At 34.6% G+C, this 24676-nt stretch overlaps 1 protein-coding gene across 14 annotated transcripts in view; it reads right to left on the bottom strand.

Moving 5' to 3' along the window:
• Positions 1–24676, bottom strand: part of LOC137627785 (uncharacterized) — a 481638-nt gene that overhangs the window by 286090 nt on the left and 170872 nt on the right. For 13 of the 14 annotated variants that reach the window (XM_068359127.1, XM_068359129.1, XM_068359130.1 and 10 more), the window contains 6 exons: positions 22679–22899; positions 20612–20827; positions 18770–19028; positions 16519–16676; positions 13679–15120; positions 10761–10945 (listed from right to left, as the gene is read on the bottom strand). In XM_068359127.1, coding sequence (XP_068215228.1) covers positions 10761–10945; positions 13679–15120; positions 16519–16676; positions 18770–19028; positions 20612–20827; positions 22679–22899 — 2481 coding nt within the window. The remainder of the gene's footprint in view (positions 1–10760; positions 10946–13678; positions 15121–16518; positions 16677–18769; positions 19029–20611; positions 20828–22678; positions 22900–24676) is intronic. The other variant, XM_068359138.1, reaches the window with a different exon arrangement.

Raw genomic sequence — 24676 nt, 5'->3', positions numbered from 1 at the left:
GTAACTTCGTTATCCTTGTGAGATAAGGATAGGTGGTTTTGGGATGCCTAAGGGTCTACCTGCTGAGTCATAAGAAGCCATTGACTGACCCTTCCTGGACCTAGCTTGACGGAGAGGGGAGGGGGCCTAGGGGATTGTCCTGCTAGGGCATTGTGACTGTCCCTTGTCTGTGCAACCTTTAAAAGTTCTGACGAAAGCTTCAGTGGGTCATGAGATCTAAACGCCCCAAGAAATTACAATATTAGCAAATAGATTTAACCTACATTAAGTATAAGTAGACTGATACTTAAGTACATCAATCAATCGATAAATCGAAACCAACGAAAAGGGTATTCACTTGATGGTACAGATGTCACCCAGACTAACAGTAGATACGCACACGAATTACACTGATAACACGCAAGGTTCCTTTATAAATATTAACTTTATCGTTCTTTATGTTACATAAGGATACAAATTTCAAGAACACTAGGATCGTAGTTCTGAAGACACGGATATGTGCAGGTGTTATTCCGTTAAAATCTGATTCATATCATAGTAATGAAATTCACGATGGAGCAATTACCCAAACGAAGAGTTTAAATGGTGCTACACATGAAATATTATATATATATATATATATATATATATATATATATATATATATACACTGTATATATATATATATATATATATATGTGTGTGTATGTACGTATACACATGTATATTATAAATACATATATATGTACATATACATACATTTAATATATATATATATATATATATATATATATATATATATATATATATATATATGAGAGAGAGAGAGAGAGAGAGAGAGAGAGAGAGAGAGAGAGAGAGAGAGAGAGAGAGAGAGAGAGAGAGAGAGAGAGAAGTTGGATGACTATAGACTCCAGTGGGAAAAAAATTACATGCTTTGGCTGGCCGTTGCCCAGTTCTGGGTACTAAAGGCAGGTCCTCAGACCTTTACATAATATCCATATTACCAGAACTTAACGCCTCGACACTCTTAATTCGCGTAATTTTGGGGGTATGGGTACACTAGTCTTTCACATCCCAAATATCATCATTATTATTATAATCATTACCATCCACAATATATGAACGGTTATATGAAAGAATCGCAAACGACCATTACCTTGCAAAAGAAGCTTTCATGAAATAGAATGATCATATGTGGAAAGAGAAAAAGTTAATAAAAGATAAATAAAATCGAAATAGATATGAATAAGAAAAATTAATAAATGGATTAATTATACTGACATCTGTATATATGAAAGATGAAAAAGCTCATCATAAGGGAAAGCCATTAAAAAGGAAACTAGATAAGTACTCTGAGAGTACAGACCTCCGCCACGGCAGCTTATTTCTTAAAACCAGATTGCTTTTCCCAGAATCAATTTAGACTATAGGCGTATTTCAAGTCTGTGTAACAACCATGTACGAACTTGGGGTTGAGATTAGGGTTAATTCGGTAGACGTTATCCTCAACGTTGACCTTGACCTTTAACGATGGACTTTCAAAATTGAATCCCTCCCACGTCTCAACATAACAATTAATCCCTGAAAGTTTCACTAATATGTGAATAAAATTGTGGACAACGAGTTGTTCACAAACAAACAAACAAACGGACAAACAGGGGCGAAAACATAAACTCCTCCCAACTTCGTTGACGGAAGTAAAAAAAAAAATAAAGACACACTATACACCAATAAACAAGTATTAACCTGTAATTTCACTTAATCAAAAACAGCAAAGTAAATATAAATTAATAAATTAAATTAGTCATTCCATTCAGCGTACACCTCATTATTAGATATACAAACAATGGCATATTAACGATAACTGATCATTACGACGCATTGAGCAAACAAAATCGTAAACTTATTCAAGGTCTTGCCGGGGAACTTAAACCTGTGGTTCCGGTTGAGAGTCACTACTTGTTTATTCACTTCGTGCAATGATTTTAAAGACTTACAGACAGCCGTTCCTCTCTGGTGTCCTATTAAACTTTTAAAAGTCATTCTAAAAAATTCGAAGCCTCACCCATAGACCCCCCCCCCCCCCCAAAAAAAAAAAAAAGTAATCAAAAGAGTTTTTGTATTATGTCAAAACACAAGTCATTCCAAATGGATACTTCACTTCTCGATTTTAAAATGGTGAACAATTTGGGAATTTAAGTTTAATAAAACAGAATGAGTCAGTCAATGCTAGGTCGTATAAATAAGAGGCCTGATATAACACAAAATTCAAAGTAATGGTTGGACGCATCACCTACTGCCACTCGCTCTGTATATGAGCATTATCCTGGAGAATCAACAGGTCGGCTCGCATCTTTTGCCCACACTTATGTGTTTTTCCAACATTCGCAAATTATCGCGTACGATTTATCATAAAGGATTCAACTCTCTTCCACGTACTCTATAAGGACACCTCTTACTATTTTTGGATGTGGAGGAATAATGGTCTTTCCAATGCTTGCTTTGAATCTTTGGATTAGTTTTAAAATGGTAAACTTATATCCCATCCTGGGTTATTAATCTCCTGCACACATAGCTTAGATCAGCACGGGAATGACTAAAGTGACATGAAAATTTCTGCAGTTGTCAACTTTTGCTGCAATCTTCTTGCCAGAGAAGTTAGACAAAATAGTGTGCACTGTGCCTGCAATTATGGCCGTGGCCTCAGCCTTCCCTTGGAGTTATAGTGAAATAGTTATCATCCCCTTAATGGTGTGTGCTTGAAATTGCAAGACGTCATGACAAGAGGACATCTTTTGTATTGTCCCTACCTGTTTGAATTTATCATTCAATTCATAAATTAGGAAAGGGAGCCCATACAAATTGTGATGACTATGTCTATATAATTGTCCTTTGTTTTATGCCCTTATTCTGTTGATAATAATAGCACAACGTATCTATGTAGTAACTCACCAAAATTTTAATCCACGATCATTAAGAGCGATTCAGAGATCGTGTCAAGATGAAATAGAAATACCCTTGCAAGGTCTGTTGGAAATTCCTAAACATCAATTCTTATGGCATTATTAGCATCATTCAAATTAAACCAACATGTGTGGCATGGGAGCATGTGCTAACAAGTTTGGTATTCACAGGAGATCCCAAAACCAAAAATAGAATAGATCATGTGCCCCTTTAGTTCAATAATGGGAAAACCCAGTGTATTGAACATCTTGATGACCACATTAACCCTGATTATCATAACGGAAAAATATTCATAACAGAACTTTAGTGATCTTTACATTGTGAAACAAATAGTGAAAAATCTATTTGCTTAGGTCACCAATATGTCATTCAGATAGAAATGCAAGCTAATAAGAATAGAAAACTTAATATAAATATTATCAAAGTAAGAATTCCTTTTACCACATAAAAATTTTCAAATACAGTCAAGTTTTAAAGTCCTCTAACAACACTTTGATACATCAGTGAACCTAACACTCTGCACTGGCAACGTAATGGTCACTGAGTGTAAGCGGACTACTGAATTTCACTGTACATAGTGTGTTAATGATAAATAATCTACAAGAACTTCAAAGATAACACTGTGCAATTATGTATTGTAGGAGAGCGGGATTGAAAAACATTTATTTTCTACATATCAGTATACAAGACTGACTTATAAGGAAATGCAGAAATGACAGACAGCATTAGGATTTCATCACAAAATTATGGCACCATCAGTCAAGAAATATCCATACCAATCTATACAAGTTTAGAGTTTGCATAAAAAACTATCTTATAATGTATGACTGTGCCGGTGTGTACACATGTTTGCTTGTTTGTTAGTGAATGTTGTACAAAACAAAAGTGAAAACCCTATAAAAGTTTCTAGTACCAAACTTAATTTTGGTTTGGACAAATATGAATTCCTCAAATCTAAGTTATATCATCATCATCTCCTCCTACGCCTATTGACGCAAAGCGCCTGGGTTACATTTCCCCACTCGTCTATTTCTTGAGCTTTCAAATCAATACTTCTCCATTCATCATCTCCTACTTCACGCTTCACAGCCCTCAGCCATGTAGGCCTGGGTCTTCAAACTCTTCTAGAATCTTGTGGAGCCCAGTTGAAAGTTTGGTGAACTAATCTCTCTTGGGGAGTGCGAAGAGCATGCCTAAACCATCTCTATCTACCCTTCACTATGATCTCATCCACATATGGCACTCGAGTGACCTCTCTTATAGTTTCATTTCTAATCCTATCCTGCCATTTAACTCCCAATATCCTTCTGAGGGCTTTGTTCTCAAATCTACAAAATCTGTTGGATATTGTTTCATTGTCATACCACGACTCATGTCCATAAAGTGACACCGATCTAACAAAACTGATATATAGTCTGATTTCTATATGTAATTTCAGACGATTTGATTTCCAAATTTTACGTAACCTACTTTTTCATTGTCTGATTAGCTTTTTTCAATAATTCCTTAAACTCAAATATTAAAGATCCTGTATTAGAGATCTTAGTTCCCAAATATTTAAATGATTCTACCTAATTAATCCTTTCTCCTTCCAATGATATTTCATCATCCATTGCATATTCCGTTCTCATCATCTCAGCATTTCTTCTATTTATCTTGAGCCCAACCTCATGTGATATTTCATGCCTTCTGGTAAGCAAGCTTTGCAAGTTATATCACCGGAAATAGTTTCAGTATAAAATAATTTCTGATACTACATTTTAGAAATGACGGAAGCTAAAAGTAATTCCCTACTTTTGACATTTTTCAATGATAGATTTAATGGGTGCATCTTTCATGATACCTTTAAATATACAGTAAATATGTACGTTTTATATTTGTTTCAGTCACTCATTTAGAAATTTAGAAGAAAAAGAGGTGAATTTACAAATCATGGCACTGACAATGCTAACAACAAAGGAAAGCTAATATGAAAAACAGCTCATGTCCTACTTTTCAAACTATTTCTGAATTTGTCTGACCCCTAACCTACATGAAATTTACTAAATAAACAAACAGAAAAAGTCTTTTCTTCTCTTTCAGATTACCATCTACTGCAAGGTTCAAAATTTTCGTCATCAAATCCATTAATCCTCAAAATTTTCTATGAACATAACTGATCTTCAGTATGAACCACTAAGGAACACCAGGTAACATAATCATAGTATAATGTACTGTTTTCAAAGCTTTTTTGGGGTCTTTTATTTACTAACAAAAGGCGTAATTATGAAGGTGAAAACCTTGCCCCCTTTTTGTAAAACACCCATAAAGTGTCTTGAAGAATATAAGTTTACATTGAAAGGCAGCGAACATGGCGCCGACCTCCGCAAATGGCTTGACAATAAACGCTTTACGAGCAAACGCCGTATGTTGCACATTTTGCAAACGACCGCAAGATAAGTCTCGCTCTTACACAAAGCGATCAAACCGCTTAATTAGATTTATGATCGTTATCACTGGCACGGCGAACGACGGCGGTACCGTTACTATACTGCGTCTTAGTACATTAAATGAACCTGGTTCACTAAAGACCGGTTTCGTCTAAAAATATTTGACGCCGAAGGCTATTTTCATTCACTTTTATTAAACTGGTGTCAATATACTTAGCATTTGAGACGGCAAATAACACCTAATCAAGTAATCCATAAGTTAGGTGAATTAAAATTACATAAAATGTTTAGTTAACCTGTCGAGTATAATCGTTATATAAGAAGGATATCTTATTTGGTAAATAATTAAATGTTTAGTAAAACTATTTTTTATAATAGTTATATAAGAAGAAGGATATTTTATTCGATAAAAAAAAAATCATATAATCTATTAATTCTGATAATGAGATATGTTACCTTTCGACAGCTGCCAGAAGCAGTACATACTGGGTGCTAAAATTACTCTAATGTACCCAAAAAACTGGATATCAGAATAATTTTAAAATCTTCAAAAGTATCCAAAAGCCATAATTTAACCCCATACCCCATACAATGAAAGACATTAAACACAAACACGACACAAAAATAAACCGTCAAATCAAGACAAAAATAAACATTCTTACCTGAAAAAAAATCAGAAGTTCTTAAGGAATCGCTTTCAATCACTTTTGCAAGAGGTGATAAAGGTGAGAGTGCAATGTGCATCAACCTACCGAGGGTAAGGAGGGGGGAGGTGGGGATGGATGGGTAGGTTGGTAGGGAAGTGAGGTATTTTAAAAGTGCTTGGCGGTGTTGGAACTCCATGCTTTAGCAAAAGTCAAAATGAATTCAAAATTAACGGTAAAAGAAAGCCTTACTACTCTTCTCCCACGGTGCAAACAATCCATCGAAATATTTCTATCCCATCCTATAAATTAGATAATTTCTGAACCTTATCAATATTTAGAGAAAGTAACTTAACATATTTTGGCATCATCTTATCACTTAGGATAACTTCCGACAAACTGAAGAATTTCCTTGTTTTCCTGTTTCCCTTTAGAAACAACCATGATGCATAATTCTTCAAGGAAGTCAAATGCCTATAATTTATTCAAGAATTTAACTAACATATGTGTTGTATTTAGGAATATCAAAATTGGTCATTTGAAATAAAATTATCTTAGAGTTTTTCTACCTAATATTGTTGCAAAATAGATGATTTTTCCATAAATAATTCCAATTAGTGAAATATTAAGATTAAGAGTAAGAATTCAAAGGACTAATAAAAACTACTGCTGGGGTCGAAAATAAACACAAATTACTTAAAGGAGTAGCAAAGTGAATGCTCAAATATTTTTATATCAAATGTTTCAATATATCAAGAAAAAAAATTCGATCAAGAAAAAAAAATGCATAGAATTACGTAGTAAAACGTGTAATTTTTCTAGAGATTAAAAAACACATTTATGAAGGCGACCAACAGTAAGAAGTCAAGAGGCCTTTATAAAAAAAAATCAAGTTATAGGAAACGTAAAAGTAATTTATCAAAAAGTTTCGATAAAAAGTGATTAGGTCCGAGGTCACAGTACAAGTAAAAATGTCTTGGGTCCTTTAGATAAAGATACAAGAAAAAAGATGGACGATTTGATTTGCGCTAGTCGGAATACAAGTCGAGATGCATTCACGGTCAGAAAATTGTAGTCGACTGATTAATGAAAGGTATTTTGATTGGAAACTTGTATCTGAGATATACCATCATAGAAATTCTAACCAATGCAATCTTTTTTAAATGATAAGAAAAACTATATCTGAAGAAGATTGTACAATAATTATTACAAAAGGTTCAAAGTCGAAGATCGTACAATACTCATTATAAAGCTCAAAATCGGAAGGTTATATAATATTCATTATATAGCTCAAAATCGGAAAGTTGTAAAGTCCTCATTCCAAGCTCAAATCATTTCTACAGCTAGAATACTTTATTATACTGAGAATGGCAAAGAATTCTACCAAGATGTAAAAGCTATAAAGGCCAAAAACGCTAACCCATCATACGCTAATCATAGCCATCGCACCACGAAAAGAGAGAGAGAGAGATCAAGGCGTAAATTCTTCTACGCAAAAGCATGCGACCATTCAATTAATTGAGATGATTAAACCAATAATGGGAAGATCAATTTTTAAGCATCTCCAAAACAAATATGGTGGGATCAAACCAATTACGAAATAACAAACTTTTCATTAATAACTCATATACAAGTTAAGATTATGCAACATATCAGTCCCAAAAATGAATGGAAATGAAAGAAAACTGTGGCTTTACACATAACCTAAATTTGACAAATATTTTCCTTTAAAAATTTCAATATGCAGTCAAAACATGATGGTAGCCTTCAAGTTTCTTTACTGTGCAAACAATCAAACTAATTGTTTTAGAGGCATTCTTACATTTTTATATGCAGATATTACATACTTGATATTTCTGTTCTTTATCATTTAAGAAATTTATCAGCCACTTTATTTCAAAATGTAACAACAAATCCATCAGCAAAGAATATGAACAATATAGTCATGAACTTTGAAATTTATCCTTAGAGTTTAATTCTAATCTACTGTCAATCATAAAAATTACATTTTTTATAGGGATGCGGGTCATCTTATACAGGAAAATTCATGCAACTTTATACAGGGATTCGTGCAAGGAAGTTGTATGCAAAGTCATAACGTTTAGTTTTCTCATGCGTAATTCACTTAATCTAATTTTAGCAATGTGATTGAAAGCTAAATCCAAAATAAATAGAACAGATAGGAGAAGAAAGACAAGAAGGTATACATGGACGAAACGTTTGACAAAACACATAGGATGGAAAATATGAAGGTCAATATACAGGACAGATAAACGAAGTAACATTAATTTGAGACAAATATCTGCGCATCCGCATGTCATAGAAATGTAAATGTAACAATGGTTTAGTTTAGTTGTAGACTATGTTCAAATAACCCAGTTTGGGCAGAACCAGCGCCATCTTTCGAGCATGGAAAGAGTTAAAATAGCTGCATATATATTACAGCAGGATGGAGTTTTGTTGCCAGAAGCCGGTAAACAGAGATAAGCATGTCACACACTTACAGCGTTGTAAAAGGTATAAATTGTACAATAAGCACTAGAACCTGTATTGTATAATTATACCATAAAAGTTCAAAGGCACCCGTACAGAATTTTTAAATAGTATTACGTCGACTCTTAAAATCCTAGTTTGAATATGCACTCCACGTAATCTCTGCCCATAACGGCATGAAAATAACAGATGGGCAGAAAACGGGAGACCATTATTATAAACCTATAAGTTTCATCTTGAAATCTATATTCTTTACCTTATATAAAACATGAGACATGTATAAAAAAATCGAAAATTTAATTTTCATTATTAAACATTTAAATAATTTCAGAGCATTATCATTACATTTCATTAGATGACTTCCTTTAAATGGCAAACTATATATTTTTTAGCTTATTTAGTTCAGAGATGCCCAATGCCATAAAAATGAAAAGCTTACGTCAGCGGTTAAGATGATGATGATGCCAGCAAAAGGAAAGTGCCAACTAGAATATAAGTCAAAGTTATCATTAACATCATCATTAACCTTCAAAGTCAGTTTTTCCCTTTGGCAGGTTATCCGTTCATCCTCTGTTTTCCATTTAGGATACCTTCTGACTGAATAATAATCTGGCTATGCTTGTTTTCCAGAATTTCCTGGGTGTCCCTACCATTCTTCGCGGTCGTACTTCGGTGAATAATACTATCCTAGCTGCTCTAAACCCCTTCTCATTACATGTTCAAACCATCTTAACCTATACGCTAAGGTTGTAATTCTTCTAAGGTTTATATATTACTTAAACAGTAAGTCGACGAGGTCCCTACGTACAGATGTGGTTAATATTACCCGGTTTCAAATCCAGTACCAACTCTATGACCAGTATAAAAAAGTAACTCAAATTTCCACATTTCAGATTTCAATCTTTACTGAACTTCATCTTCAATGCAAATATAGGATTAGGCTAAATATTATTATTATTATGAACACTAATACAGTATAGCTAGAACATTTAGTACACATAATTTGGTCCTCAATTATAAACGGCCAAGATTAGCATAAGAATGATTAAAAATAATTCCCCTTTAAATGCAAACTTTCAGGTCTAGAACCTTTATCAACAAGCATCTTCGCAAAATTCAACAATACTGTACAATCTAAATTTACTAAAATCATTAAATATTTAAAATTTGAATCAAATGCAGTACCTTGAATAATCTCAAGTTTTGCAATACTAAATAGTAAACTTATATTTCACAATATAACCTTCAAGTTATCTGCAGAAATCTATGGAAGTCAATCTATAATCATCAATGTACTGACAACTAAGTGTGTAATTGTGCAAGGATCGTGTCCAACAATGGGTATGCGATTGTACCATATATAATTTAATTGCAACATCCACAAATAATCAATCAAATCATATCTAAATCTTAAAGTAACCACAGATTCTGTAACATCTGGGTATGATTTATAGTCACTAATTTTATTACCTTAAACTAGTCAGAAGAGACTATACCAACTAAATTTGCCTTTGACGATTCACACTAATAGATTCCGCTATGCACTACCATACCAGCCGAAGCACAATGAACATAATACAACACCGCAACCTTATCGTGTATTGCACATAGGCAAGAATTCACAATAAGGTCTCTGACCATCTAGAGTGCCTGGAGAGGTCTTCAGTAAGGTCACAGAATGGATCACCGAACCGATGTTATAGCCACTCGTTCGAGGCCATAATCTGGTTTGAATATATCACAGCACAGCCTCGTTTTTATTAGAATAGCATAAAGCAGCACAACAGCAATATAGAATGGCATGGTCATGCTACTGGACTACAGGCATCAGTGGGGTAAATAACTATAGCTAAAGAGCTTGAACAAAATTCATTTGACAAGATCACAGTTTCTATATAAATCAATTTGTACGATATTCTTTTTGCAATAAAAATATAGTATTTAAAGGTTATTCGTTTATAATTAACGACACCTGTAAATAAATACTCTTCGAACGTAATTATTTACAGAAGTCAAGACGTTATACTTCTGTAATTGATGGCAGTAGTAAATGCTATTCTTCTGTAACTGATGACAGTATTAAATACTCAAATTTTGAAATCACGATAGCAGTATATAGACAATCCTCAGTTATACAACATCTGTAGTACTCTACATTTTAATAAAAATGAAGCTGATCAGCTGACAGGAATTACCCCACGAGTAGTCCACATACGAGCAACAGTTCAAGAGAACAGAATGACCTTACCTTCTTCATTCTCTTGATAAGTTCGTCTTCCTCTGGCCTCTGCTGTGGTGGGATTCGCGGCGGCAGTCCTGATGGTCTTGGAGATGTAGGCTCTGGCACAGATTCTTCTGGCTCCTCTGGTGCAACAGGTTCTTGGACTTCAGGTTCTGGTGGCTCTGCAACGACTGGTTCTGAAGCCATCGGTTCTGAAGTTAAATAATTTGGTATGAGTCAATGTTTTGGACTTGAAGTCTTTTATCTGATTCCGGAGACATGAATGAACCTCTGCTGGCTTGATATGTGAAAATTTAAAAGTAGAATGGGACAATTAGAGTTAAACCATACCAAAAATATAGAAATGATGAACATAAATGTATAATATAGAATGGGTTCCAGCCTTAGGTAATGCTTTTAAAGCTATTATTTTGTCCTTTTGTGAATCAGTTCACTGGTTAGACATGTAAGTATCACTAACTTTGCTATCAATATACGACATTTCTATAAACATTTAAAATTGACAAATTAGGACGGTACCGAAATCAGAATATAAACAAAGGCAAAACCTTGTATTTACGATACTTTTAAACTTTCTGATCTAATGGTAGGTATTTGAAAATGTAATGAAAATTCAGATTACTAAAGATTAAAATTCATGTGTATTCCTACATAACACACATCCTGTGATGTGAAATAAAACTGTACTCTTTCATGCTGTTTGATAGTATTGTTTGCCAGTATTGGAACAACTCCCTAAACATTTTTACAGGTTCATCATTTACCAATTAAAATGTTTATCATAAGTCATCATTTAAATTACTATTACTTTTATTAATTGTTTATATTCATATACAATTATACATAACCTTCTACTTGTCCATAACGTATGATTGTTATTTATAATTTGTTCTTTATTAGTTGACGATAAATAAACGAAGCCGATATCATAAAAGCTAACTACGATTAGTGGAAGCTCGTAATACCCAGATCTCATTTTTTATGTTATTGGTTATAGATATTTACAATCAGCTAAAACAAACTATAATTTGGCAGTATAAGCTTACAAAATATAATACAATAACAATAGAGAAGAGTGAAATATACTGATATAAAATTGGACAAGCGTACAATATATACTTCATTACAAGCTTCGTAAATATTAGAGCAGAAATTTCAAGCCTTAAATCGAATAAAAGCTGATAAGGATATATATCACTATTAGCATCAAATTTTCCATGTTGACATTTATGAATTACCTATACAGTCTTCAAAGTTCAATAATATTTCACAGAATTGAGATATAATTCACAAACCTTAACATGAATGCTTTGACAGAATCGTCCTTATTGGCGAAGGACACATGCAATACCAATGAGAAATTAAATACTATAATGCTTTAAAAATAACGAGAATAACTTGAATAGGGAAAATCTATTATTACTTTAATGAGAAGGGCAAAGGATTAACAAGAGGCAAACTACAAGTAAATTGAACTGTTCTCACGAAAATGTGATGGAAAAACTATATACTATAGTCTATTTAACAATTGTCCAGTCACCAGCAAATTATAATAAGCTAAAATGGTGAGCAATTAAAAAGTTACAATTCAGGAAAGAAGTTGTGTCAGTAATTCTTTCCAGCAATCTCCAAAGTATAAGAGCCAAAAGGTAGCCTCACAATTGGAGAAGGATACGTAATCCCCTACAATAGTATATTTCATGCAAGCATGCAAATTGCCATCAAACCTAAAAGACAGTATTCAAAATAGCTAGGTAGGGCTAGGTTACACCTATCATATGAACGAAAATTTCGTAGGTAATTTCCTATATAAATTACAGCAACATAACTGCTTGTAATCTATTTCAAACCTACGATAACCATTCATTTTTTTAAACATATGAAACACTGAAACGTGAACCATAGAACAAACGTTAATTTTTCATATTTAACACATTTAATGCAATATTAATTTTACTCAACATAAATCAGTACAAACTTTAAATTTTTATATTTAACACATTTAATGTAGAATTAATTTTACTCAATATAAATCAGCTCATAAATCAAATTAATCGAAATTACGTATAATTCATATTATTCCTTTGACAAAAGGATCCATCACATTAATCTTATAGTTCATATATCTTTATATAAAACTGTACTGCTAATAAGGATTGTGAATGGGAAGCCATAGGATAAAATTTAATAAAGAAAAATAGGATACAAATGTGGTAATGTATAATTCATCACCAACCTCATCAGAAATTATATTTATGCAATTGTTACATAGGTCGGGGAATACTGTATTTAAATTTATATACACGTGACTAAACTAAATGAAAAAGATAACTACAAAAATAAATTGTATTTATGCAAAAAATGCATTCAATAAGAAGTACCAAGCCAATAATCTATCTAGCAAAGAAAGTATCTAGCAAAATAAAATTAAACTCTCACAACATACCAGAATAGCATTAAAGAAAAACTGTATATATAAACTGGACATTATTCGTAAATGATGCATTCTTATCTAATGACAAAACTCTCTTTTAGAAAAAGATTCAAATGCCATGTAATTAATTAAAAGAAACTAATGAAAAAGTCTAAAGATTCTCATTAAATCCAGAATGTATCAAAGTAAAAATAATTCATAATTTCAAATCTCATGAAAACAAACCGTAGGGTTAGTAGATAAAGATTTAAAATTAATCATAACACTACATTGGAAAATCCATATGTATTCATTCATTGTATCTAATCGTGACACCACTTAGCAAAAACGTTAGGGCATCCTATCTACTCATGAAAGCATTCAAATAGATATTCAACTAGAAATTAGTACTAATAAACTTTGTTTAACTGTTAAAACTTGCATACTACACTGCAATCACCTGCGGGGAAACAAAGGATATTTCTGTAGAATTGAATATCAGTTAACGAACCTGTAACAGGAGGAGGACTAGGAGGAACATCTGCTGCACCATCATCCGACTCCTGAGTGCCAGACTTCTCAGGTGAGGTGGAAGTACAAGGAGGTTCTGAAGGAGAGGAAGGTACCGGGACTGGCTCAGCAGGCGCTGACATCTCCGGTTCTTCTTCCACTTCAGTGAATTCTTGAGGACAGGGCATCGTTGGTGTTGGCAAGTCGGTCATATCTGCCTCAGTGGGTCTGGGAGGAGTAAAACTTTTTATTATAGAACGCTTTTGCCTTGGGTATGGTGGTTTTTTCATATATATTTCAGTTTTAACTTCTCTTACTGGAGGAAAGCCCTCACGTGGTGCCGGTGAAGTTTCATGAATAGTGGGCAAAAGAGGACGAGGGAGGAATGGGTACTCATACTCCAGAGGAGGCTCTGGCCTAGGAGGTGTCGGTTCCCTCTCATCGTCAGCATCATCACTCGGTGGATCAGGTCTTGGAGGAGGTGCATGCTCATATATGTCATCGTAAACCTCACTCATGGCAGGGAGAGAAGGGCGAGGTGGTGCTATTTCATGCACAAGAGGTTGGAAGGGTCGAGGTAAGGTTGGGTCCTGTACTGCTAAGTAGTTGTTATTCTGAATGTCACTTAGGGCCTCTACAGGTTCAGGGGGGCGGGGAGGAGGTATGTCAGGCATGTCAATTAAGGTTGGAGTAGGAGGTCTAGGGGGAGGAGGGAGAGGCAAATCTTCAAGAGAGCTTGAATGTTTTTGTAAATCTTGAGTATTTGAATGACGCTGCTCAAATAGCCCAGGAATATCTGGTTCACTGGGCGGTAAAGGCCATTTCTCGTCACCTTGAGATGTGTCTTCCAATTGGGATGGTTTACTCAGTTTGACAGATAGATTTACTTCTGGAACAGCAGCAATCTTTGCTAAATTTTCATTTTGGTAACTATCTGCCAAATTAAACTGTTGAATAGGATGAGATAGTCTAGCAGGGTCTTTTAAAGGTATAGATTCCTGATTTATAGCAGAAGATTCAAGGAGATTCCTCTGGCCACCTAAAATATTACATTCCAATTTTCTAGCAACAGAAGGACTTTTGGATGTTTCAGAAACTGGAGCCAATGTGGATGGATCTGCAGCGATTGGAGAAAGCACGCTGCTCAATGCTTCAAGAGGTCCTCTTTTTACAGACTCCAACAGCAAATCTACAGCCGCAGGAGAAGCAGCTGCGGCGAGTATGCTTGTGGGAGATCCCAACACTAAACGTTCTAAAGATGGAACTCTTTCAATCGATACGTTGAGAGGGGCCTTAGTTATTACTTTTTGAGCAAGATTTGAGGAGTCAGTTGATGCAGTAGGAGATACTGGAGAAGCAGTGCCTAAGTTTTGAGACTGTACAGAAGGAGAAGTTTGCGGCACAGCAGAGTCAGCAGCGGAACTACGAGGTGGAACTTTCCACCTGGGAGCGCCAAGAAGAGAGAGAAAAAGAGGAGTGGTAAGCAAAACACAGCACAGCTAAATCTGCTCAAGTTACCCAGTTCAGCTGACAGATATTAGATAGTCACCCCACCACCATGAAACACAAATGCCCATAGCCAAAGATACATATAAAGTATACATATACAGTAAATACATATACAAATGCAGATAAAATAAAAAGAATTATAAGTGAAAGCTGAAGCAAATTATGAGTCTCAAAAAAAAAAAAACTAAAAATAGATTTCCAAAAGGCAGAAATGACATTTCAACAAAAACTGTAATAAAATGTTTTGGAATACATTAGTGCTACAGTGAATCCCATTTTCCCACCAATATATAAAAAATAATCTAAAAAGATATATAGTTTATCATTCTGTATATGTTAGCTATATACAATAATAACCCAGGAATGCAATAAGAAGTTACTTTTAACATAAACGGCTCCATTTCTTTCACATTGTAATCTTTGACCTGTATTCATAAAATCAAGGAACTGTGACCTCAATTTTCTTTATTTCTAGATGTTTATTTATTTTCCTTTTGCCCTGGAGGAAATTACAAGAGTTGCAAGGGAAAATTAAGCAGATCACATTAGATTAAACCCAACTACAGGGAAAGGGTGAAGCAATTATGGGAGTACAAAGGGTAATTCTCCAGTCACAAGCTTGTTCGGAAGTCATGCAATTGTCAAAAGCTTATTGCCATACAAAACAGCAGCTACGTACAGGAATTGTAACGTAACTTAGATGATAAACAGGAGGGGATGGTATAAATGAAGTGCATTCATGTTGCTCTGATGCTTAACACTTACAATGCGGATTCATAACAAGAGGACTTTTATACCTACCAAAGCATAATTCAGATACGGGAAACTATGTCAAGTGCGTCAGGGAAAAAACTTTTTTTTTTTTCAAAACTACTTTTTTTTAAATCTAAGAAAAATTGTTGAGTCGTCTAAATAAAAAGTTGATATGACCACCTTTCAATTGTTTCAAAACTGCATTTAAATATTTATAGTAAAAATCATTGTTTTCTGCATCTGGTAAGCAACGTCTAAACAAACATGTCCAAAAATACAAGACTTGAATACTGTAGTCGCAATTAATAAGCATACCTAAGAGGCAAAAAATAAGCAAAATCAAAAAGTTTCCTGAAATACTTCAGCGATAGGCATACCCCCAGTGGCATCAAGCAGAGAGCGTGCATTAAAATAATGCTAAACTTGTCAAATCCATAAAAACAGGATTTGAATCATACCAGATTGCTGTGCTGAAACTAGCAAGCACTGATAGTCTTCAAAGTAAAAAAGAGAAAAAAGCAGTGCTCGTAAAATTTCAAATAATTGTAAAGGGAAGAGAGAAAAGTGTTTGACACGCACCTGACGGTGTCTTTGGCGATATCAGTCGAGGTGGACTTCTCCGGCGCCCTTAGGGACGTGATCTGTTCTAAGGTAAGCGTTCTGTCCCCTTGGCCGTCGCCTCCATGAAAGACCAAGCGCGTAGTCACTTTCTCGGAGGACACTTCTTTCCATTTCTCCTGGAAATAAAAACATTGTGACTTCTTCTTTAATATAATTCAGGATATAAGCTTCAAGGTCCATCATTCAGGAGAGTAAAATCTGACAATGACTGCAGGCTTGTATGGATTAGCCTCTCCTATAACACTAGGATTTACTAACAGCCATTTGCATTTCCTTGAAAGATGAAAGGAATGTACGAATTCAAGTTAAGACTTAGCAGAAGTATATTATTCCAATTAAAATGCCTATGGTCTGCGTGGTAACCTTAAAAGCTTAATTGCACATTTATTCATATGACAATACTGCATCCAGCCTGGCTTCTTGTGTTATTAGACAAGTATTGTGACATTTCAACGCAATGCAATAATAAATATTATAAACTGCTTACTTGTAGCTTCAAACACTTGGAATATTGGTTTCGCATTTGAACTACAGTTTCAATAACCGAGTACATACACAACTATAACTATATATACATAATGTATATACGTATATATGAACTGATTCGTGTTTAGAACCTGAAAACGAAATGACTTTATGACCTTGCTAGGTTGGCAGCAATGATCCGGCGATGAGAATCTATTGCAAATTAAACATTGAAGAGGAACTCATATCCTCAGTGATTAAATAGAAGAAAGTAATGTCACTAATGCATAATTTCCGTCTTCTGTTACCCATTAAATTTAACTAAATTCACCGACTTCTTACATATATGTATTGCTAAAATAAATCGAGATAATATAAGCTCACACAAAGACTTCCAGAGCATCATATTTTTAGGTATATAAAATGTAAAAATATATAAGGAATTGGATAATATGATTTACCAACTACAATCTCTATTATCTATAACAAAGTTTCAATCATAAACAATAAAATAATTTCTTTTGTACCGGTCTACAATAACCTTCGGGAAATAATTTAAGAAAACAAACCGTTCATAGTCTGTACTCTGATGGCCCAATCACAAACAAACATCCAGTATAATGATAACTCCATCTGAAACAGGCTGTCTCGCACGTGTATTACACACGCTCGTTCACTGTAAGTGTATTCCTGTTTTTTGTATATTATCGATATCGCTCTCACCTCGCATTGATAACCTCTTTAAGCCTGTATGTTCTTGAATCATTGTGTATGAATTTGTGTGCCGTTCTTGCTTGGAACGGCTTGTATATAAACTCATGTTCCGTCGAAATAAAGTTAGCTACATTCACATCGCCTCTCAGTAAATTACATTTCTTACTTAAAAACCAAAATGCCCTGTAGACATAGTGATAATTCATTGTCAGCTAAATCGGGTTTCATGTGGGTGCAATAAAAAGATAAAAACTAGTCAAAAATTAATATTATACTATAGTACGATTGCCTTTAAACTCTGGGAATTTACAACCAAATTCAATCTTCAAGGGTCAAGTTTTAGCATTAATGGCATTTGACGTCAAGATAGCGAAGACCCTTCAGGTAACCAGTCCCTCAGGAAGTAAGTTCATTACTTCCCCCGATGTTGAGGTGTCGGTGACATGTCTAGATGTCAAGAACCTTTAATCAATCAGGTTTTCAAGAGGAAAGTCTAATGCTTTACTAGGGAATGAGTTCCACTCGTTTCATTTCCACTTTGCATATCCCTCGCCCCTGGACTGACTGTTGACGTTGATATCTAAACGAATGATATCCAGCAGGAAAGGCCATGTATCGATTCCTAGGGGTTAATCAAACGATTTTTTGGGGTTGCTCCATGAAAATTCCTTTAAACTTTCGTTGAAAGTGAATTATGTACATGGTGGCTAGCCTACTTATTAAGCCACAGCCATGGGGGGGGGGGGAGAGACATGGAGATGGCTATAGCAAACTCCAATGTAAATAACCTATTGAGCCACAAAATGGTTGCAGGTCTTTTGCAAGCTATTTAACTTTAAAAAAAAAAAAAAAAATCTTCACTTCTATGGCATTTAATTGAATTTCCTTTTATTCGTTATTTTTAACAAATTACATCGGCGTCAATGACCTTCGATGTCAGGATGCCAGGAAACTCAAAATCAATCAATCTGGGAAATGATAACTAAATAAAAAAAAAAAAAACCAACAACCTAGCCTAAAATCTTATTACCTTCTCTTGTTTTTCTGGCGTTGCAATGCTGCCATCCCGAGCATCCACGTGAATGTGGATGGGAATCTGCACATCCCCATTTCCCAAGTTGACAGGACGGCCTGTCCCCTCCGATGAAGGAGGGGGAGGAGGAGGAGGCGTTGGAGAATGACGATCAGAGGGTGTTGTTTTCTCCGCCTTCTTCTCTAGTTTTTCAGTGTGTTTCTCCTTCTCTGGTTCTTCCTCGACTGCTTTTCGTTCACCCGATTTCGACCGCGACCTGTAAAACGCACAATAGGTCAATTATGTTCGTTCCTTTGTACAAACACTCTACCAAAGATACATTTCAAAGTGGTAAATATTGTGTGCAAAATAAATTCCAAGTGACATTTTTCTCCACACCTTGTTGGATCCTTACATTCGCAAATAGCAATTTTTTCGTATGATGCTAATCAAACTGTAAAGGAAAATATGACCCATAAACACAGATCAACATGCATTCAAACATCCAATAAATAGATAAGCAGATACGTGATGTTTATCAATAAACCATTTCCTCTGAAACCCACATGAGGAAATGTGATTGTCGCATTTATTACCTAACTAATTAGTCAAACATTGGTTGTTACACCAATGAAAGTAATCTCAACCACTTTTCCACAACCTTCAACTTCACAGAAGCTTCACCACGAGTTCGTTGTCCCCTCTACAAATGGTACATTATTTCCCCTATCTTGCTTGCATCTGCTCTTTGGCTTCCTGGGTTTTGTTACTTATCTTAACACATCTATCACACGTCAGTCAACCTTTTTAAAGGTCTGTCTCCATTAAAATAAGGTAATCTTTTAACCCATTCCCCCAACATGACAAACCTCCCATAGTCTAAAATTCCTCTTATATTGTTGGTTTTTATTGGATTGGATCTAGAGATTTGCTCTATATAGCCCAGCTCTGGGGCCTATGAGGCCATTAAGCACCCAAGTGCATCTAAGATAAAACTCCAAAAGATGGAAGAATGGAATCAGGAATGAAGGCGACTATGGCCTGGGCCTGAAATATCAAGTCGTCATCTAATCTAACCATGTCTCATCCTTTAATCATTGCTTAGTCCATTCATATGTACATAATCTATTGCACCTCCCGTTGCAAGTCTGTGTGGTGTTAAAGGAGTACTATAACTTGCATGAACCCAGGTCCAGGTCCACATGAATTCATGGCAGATATGACGTGGTTATAGTTTCACTTGTGATAAGCACTGTATCCCTACGAGGCCTTTGTACAATTGTGAGTCAATTGCGCCCGTGCACATCATTTTTATCTAATTAGTAATACGATCGTCTCATCAGATTCTAGGAGCCTACCCCTTATTCGTCTTATTTATGTATTTTTTTTTCTGATATTTTCAAGTTGCTAACAGTTAGCTTCTGAGTTTATCACCAAACTAACGAGAAGATATAATTTTCAAACAGAATTTCATATCATAAGAATGAGCAGTACATTCTATGGCATGAGAATACAGTCAGGGAATGGCATTTCCTTTCAAAAACAATTTTTTCACATATTACCATTTATCTTATTTATATTTTCACAAATGACTATTTTGTAAATTGAAATTAATGAACCACGATAAAAATCATGAAAATGAAAAAATGTTGAAAATCCACAAAATGTAGGATCCATTAATAATGGACGAACAGTTCAAAGTAATGTACCTGTTCTTATAAAAGAATCTACGTAAAATATACAATCGTTATATATGATCTGAGAACTCTCTCTCTCTCTCTCTCTCTCTCTCTCTCTCTCTCTCTCTCTCTCTCTCTCTCTCTCTCTCTCTCTCTCTCTCTCTCATTAGTATACACATACCTTCCTCTTGTGACCTTATCCCTAAACTCCTTGAAAGAAGCTACGATTTCTCGAGTCAGGGACTTCGACCTCGATCGTGACCTTGACCTGGCCCTCTCGATGGCATCGGGGTGGTCCTGTGGAGCATCCCGACGGCGTTTCGGAAGCGTCGAAGTTTTAGTTTTCGAGCGGGATTCTTTTTCATCGGGGCCCTTCGAGGACGAACGACTCCGGGACCTTAAAGGAAGTTTTTGACTTTATTGAGAAGTTTAGAGGAATATTTAAAAAGTATTTTTTTTTTTTGGGGGGGGGGCGACAAAATGGGTAACAGTTAAATAAGAAATCGTTGCAATAAAAAAAAAATTTCTTTTTAAACTTTAGGCCTATTTTTAAATTGTAGCAAAAAAAGTCTAAAGAGTAATTGTTTGAATAAAAAAGTAAAGGGTATTATATATTGTATATATTGTGTGTTCGTTCTTTTATTGCAATAACATCGAATGAGTAATATCTATAATAAAAAAGCTGAGTTACTGTAGCATCAAAATTTCTGCAATAAAATGTGCAATTGTAAACATAAAGTGCCAGTTACAAGAGTCACTATTGCAAATTAACAATAATTGAATGGGCCATTGTTGCAAAAATTTAAAAAAAAATCAGTAACAGGTACAAGAAAATTATACCGATATATTAGTAACTATCTCGAGAAAAATACTAGTTAAATTACTTGTTGCTGCCCGAAACTTAATATCGTATTTCTATACCATAATAAGATTGGCATAAGTTCTTAAAGACCCTGGTATAATAACATTAAAAGTAAAAAGATACGACAGCAAAAGCTTACCGAATACCGGATTGAGTAAAATGAAATTAAATATTTTACTAATGCGAACACCGAAAGACTGGGTGTTCTGAATACTCTTTGGTTTAATTTTCCAGATACTCTCAATTGAGAGTCTATGGAAAATTAATAAAAGAAAGAGTATTCAGAAACACAAAATGAATATACCATTACTTAATTTATTAGTATAAACACAGCAAGGCATTTATCATGCCACTGATAAAACTGTATAACGACATCTGACATTACACTCAATGTGAGGCACGAATATGAATACTAATTACATTTGCAACTGAAGGCAATTTGATTTAAAATACGGCAATACCTTGTATCTGATAAAATAATTCTCGCTGTTAATAAAAATATTTACTTCTTAAGAGTGATAAAAGGGAGAAACGTGACATAAGTTGTAGGAGTAGAAGGAAAGACGAAGACTTCAACTATGACATACTTAATAATACTAAGTGATAAGTGTCATAATATCAATTATTACAGATAATAGATAGTAAACCTTATGTGAAGATAGTAGTTTGATTATAAAGCTTAATAGTAATACAACTAAAATACAAATATTAATGGCATCTGCAACAAAAATTTTATAAGTCCTGAAAACCTGGAAGAAAACTCAATTGAACGATCAACAACTTTTGTCTATCACTGCTTAAATCATCTTTGTTTACCAAGAATTCTTAGCATTTTCATACTTCTTTCCAGGTTTCACGTTAGACACTATGATTAAATCGTTTTAGACTCCCAGCCTGGTAAACATGCATTCGCTCCAAAGACGAGGATGAAGCTTTCCCTTAAAAATTTAGAATGCTTCTATTGATCTAAGCAATGACCCATGTACGTGTTTGTTATTTAGCTGTTGTGGGTCGCATACGGTGTGGAGGATTTAAAGGTATAAAGGCAGTTCATGAATAACATAGGCAAGGGACAGTAAAATTGCCCAAGTTAACAGGAAAATACCCTAGACACTGGTCATATATACATATGATCAGCGCCCAAGGCCTTCTCCACCAAAGCTAGGACTAGGGAGGGCAAGACAATGGCTGCTGATGACTCAGCAGGTAGTCCTATAGGCTCCCCCCAAAACACCATCCTTAGCTCATTAGGATAATGAAGTTGCAGACACTACAAGAAACTACCGAGCTTGAGCATTACTCGAACCCCAGTCCGGCAGATGGCCAGGCAAGGAAGTTTCCAATAGGCTACCACAAGAAACTTCTCTCTCCTTAAAGTTGACTCACCTCGACCGTCGACTTTTAGATACTCCATCTCTTCCTTTCGACTTGCTCCTTGACCTGGACCTCCTCCTCAAGATCTCGTCGAGAGGAAGTTCCTCCTCAGAAGGCGGCCGCGTGTCATCGAAGACGAAGAGGTCCTGAAGGCTTCGACATTCGGGGCAGGTGTAAAAGGTGCCCGAGGAGGTGCACGTGCACTCCGAACACGTCCAGTATTCGCTTCCACTCTAAAAAGAAATTTTTGCTTATAAGAATCTTGATTACTTAAATATTTTTTGTCGGTTCCTAAAAATATATGCATTCCTAAAATGCTTATACTGTAATCGGTTCTCAAATAAAACATTGATTTCTAATATGCATATACAGTGGTCGACTAATAAAACCATATTTATTCATAAAACACATACTGCAGTCGATTCTTAAAAACAGTGGTCTAGTCTTAAAACAATATTTACTCCTAAAATACTTACAACATAGTCGGTTCTTAAAAAAAACATTGATTACTAAAAGGATTATACAGTGGTCGGTTCTAGAAAAAAAAACAATGTTTATTCCTAAACTGCTTATAATTGGTCCTCATAACAATTTCATTTACTTAAATAATTTTACTCTATCCTCGGAAAAAGTATTTATTACAATCTGCTAGATTCATTGCTGTCCTCATAAACTCTTGATTATCAAAATTACTACAGCATTTACTCATAAAACAGAATGTTTATTCCTCAGAATGATTCAACTAATCTTTTGTAGATACCAACATTATTTTCTTGAATGTGTTTCAAGAAAAACTTATTGTCCACATATAATTCAATTAAGAAAATTATATTGACTACATATATACATGAGGGAAGAGCAGACATCAATACCTGGATATGATCAAAAGCATTAGTGTCACCTCTCCTATATGATAAAGAGCAAATGTCTGGAGATTATATATATATATGTATGTATATATATATATATATATATATATATATATATATATATATATATCTATATATATGTATATATATATATATATATATATATATATATATATATATATATATATATATGTATGCATGCATGTAAGTATGTATATATGTAGGCTATGTATGTATGTATAAATTTTCCGGTCGAGCTGAGCTCTCCCCGTCCCTCGGGAAGCGAGGAAAGAGTAGTCATACCCTGCTAAGAGAGAGGTGCTTGTGTGCATATCTATCTAAATACTTAGCCGTCATTCTGGATGGGATTCGTACAATAGTTTATAATAAATGAAGAAATGGAAAACTCATGAGAATGATAAACTAATGATTAAGACTATCCAAAGAAAGGTGGGCCAAATAGCAGACCTTTACATACTGCCGCAACCTCCAGCAAAGTTACAAGAATTATAAATTACGCATTCAAGCATCTTGTGAAGCTTACCTTGATAAGACATATAAACTGAAAATTCTAATTTATTTTATCAATTATTATCAACATTTCGTTACGTTCTGCTATTCAAAATTCCTTCCTTTTCTAAGTAGCTTATTAAAGGTACATAAGACTTCAATAACATTAATCGTTTATTATCGCTAAATCACAATCCATTCAAACAGATAATTATGATGATCATTAAAACGACACAATCAATAAAATAACCACCACTATCGTCTCATGGTGGCGAGTAACGTTAGTAGAGTCCCCCTAAGAGTTGTTCAAAGAAAACGTGACAATACTGATTTGTATTTAAGGGTATTCTATAGAAAACTGGTTGAAATGAAATAAATGGACGCAACACCACGAAAAAGTAAATTGCCATCTATAAGGACACTGTTGCACTGATAGAACATTCATTAAAATTTTGTAAAATTATTCAGTTGTATAGAATTTTGACATTTTATAAAGGATGTCAATATTTTCGAGCGTAAGTTTTTCCCCAGCTTAGATTTAAATTATTCTGACACTCACAAGCCAACTTGTAAACACTTAAATGAGTTTACACATACTTTCATGGGTCATAAACACATAATGAAATCTTTG

Source organism: Palaemon carinicauda, chromosome 35, assembly GCF_036898095.1.
Source record: "Palaemon carinicauda isolate YSFRI2023 chromosome 35, ASM3689809v2, whole genome shotgun sequence".
Classification (NCBI taxonomy): domain Eukaryota; kingdom Metazoa; phylum Arthropoda; class Malacostraca; order Decapoda; family Palaemonidae; genus Palaemon; species Palaemon carinicauda.
Note: the sequence above shows the minus strand (reverse complement) of the source record. Positions and strands in the feature narration are given on the sequence as shown.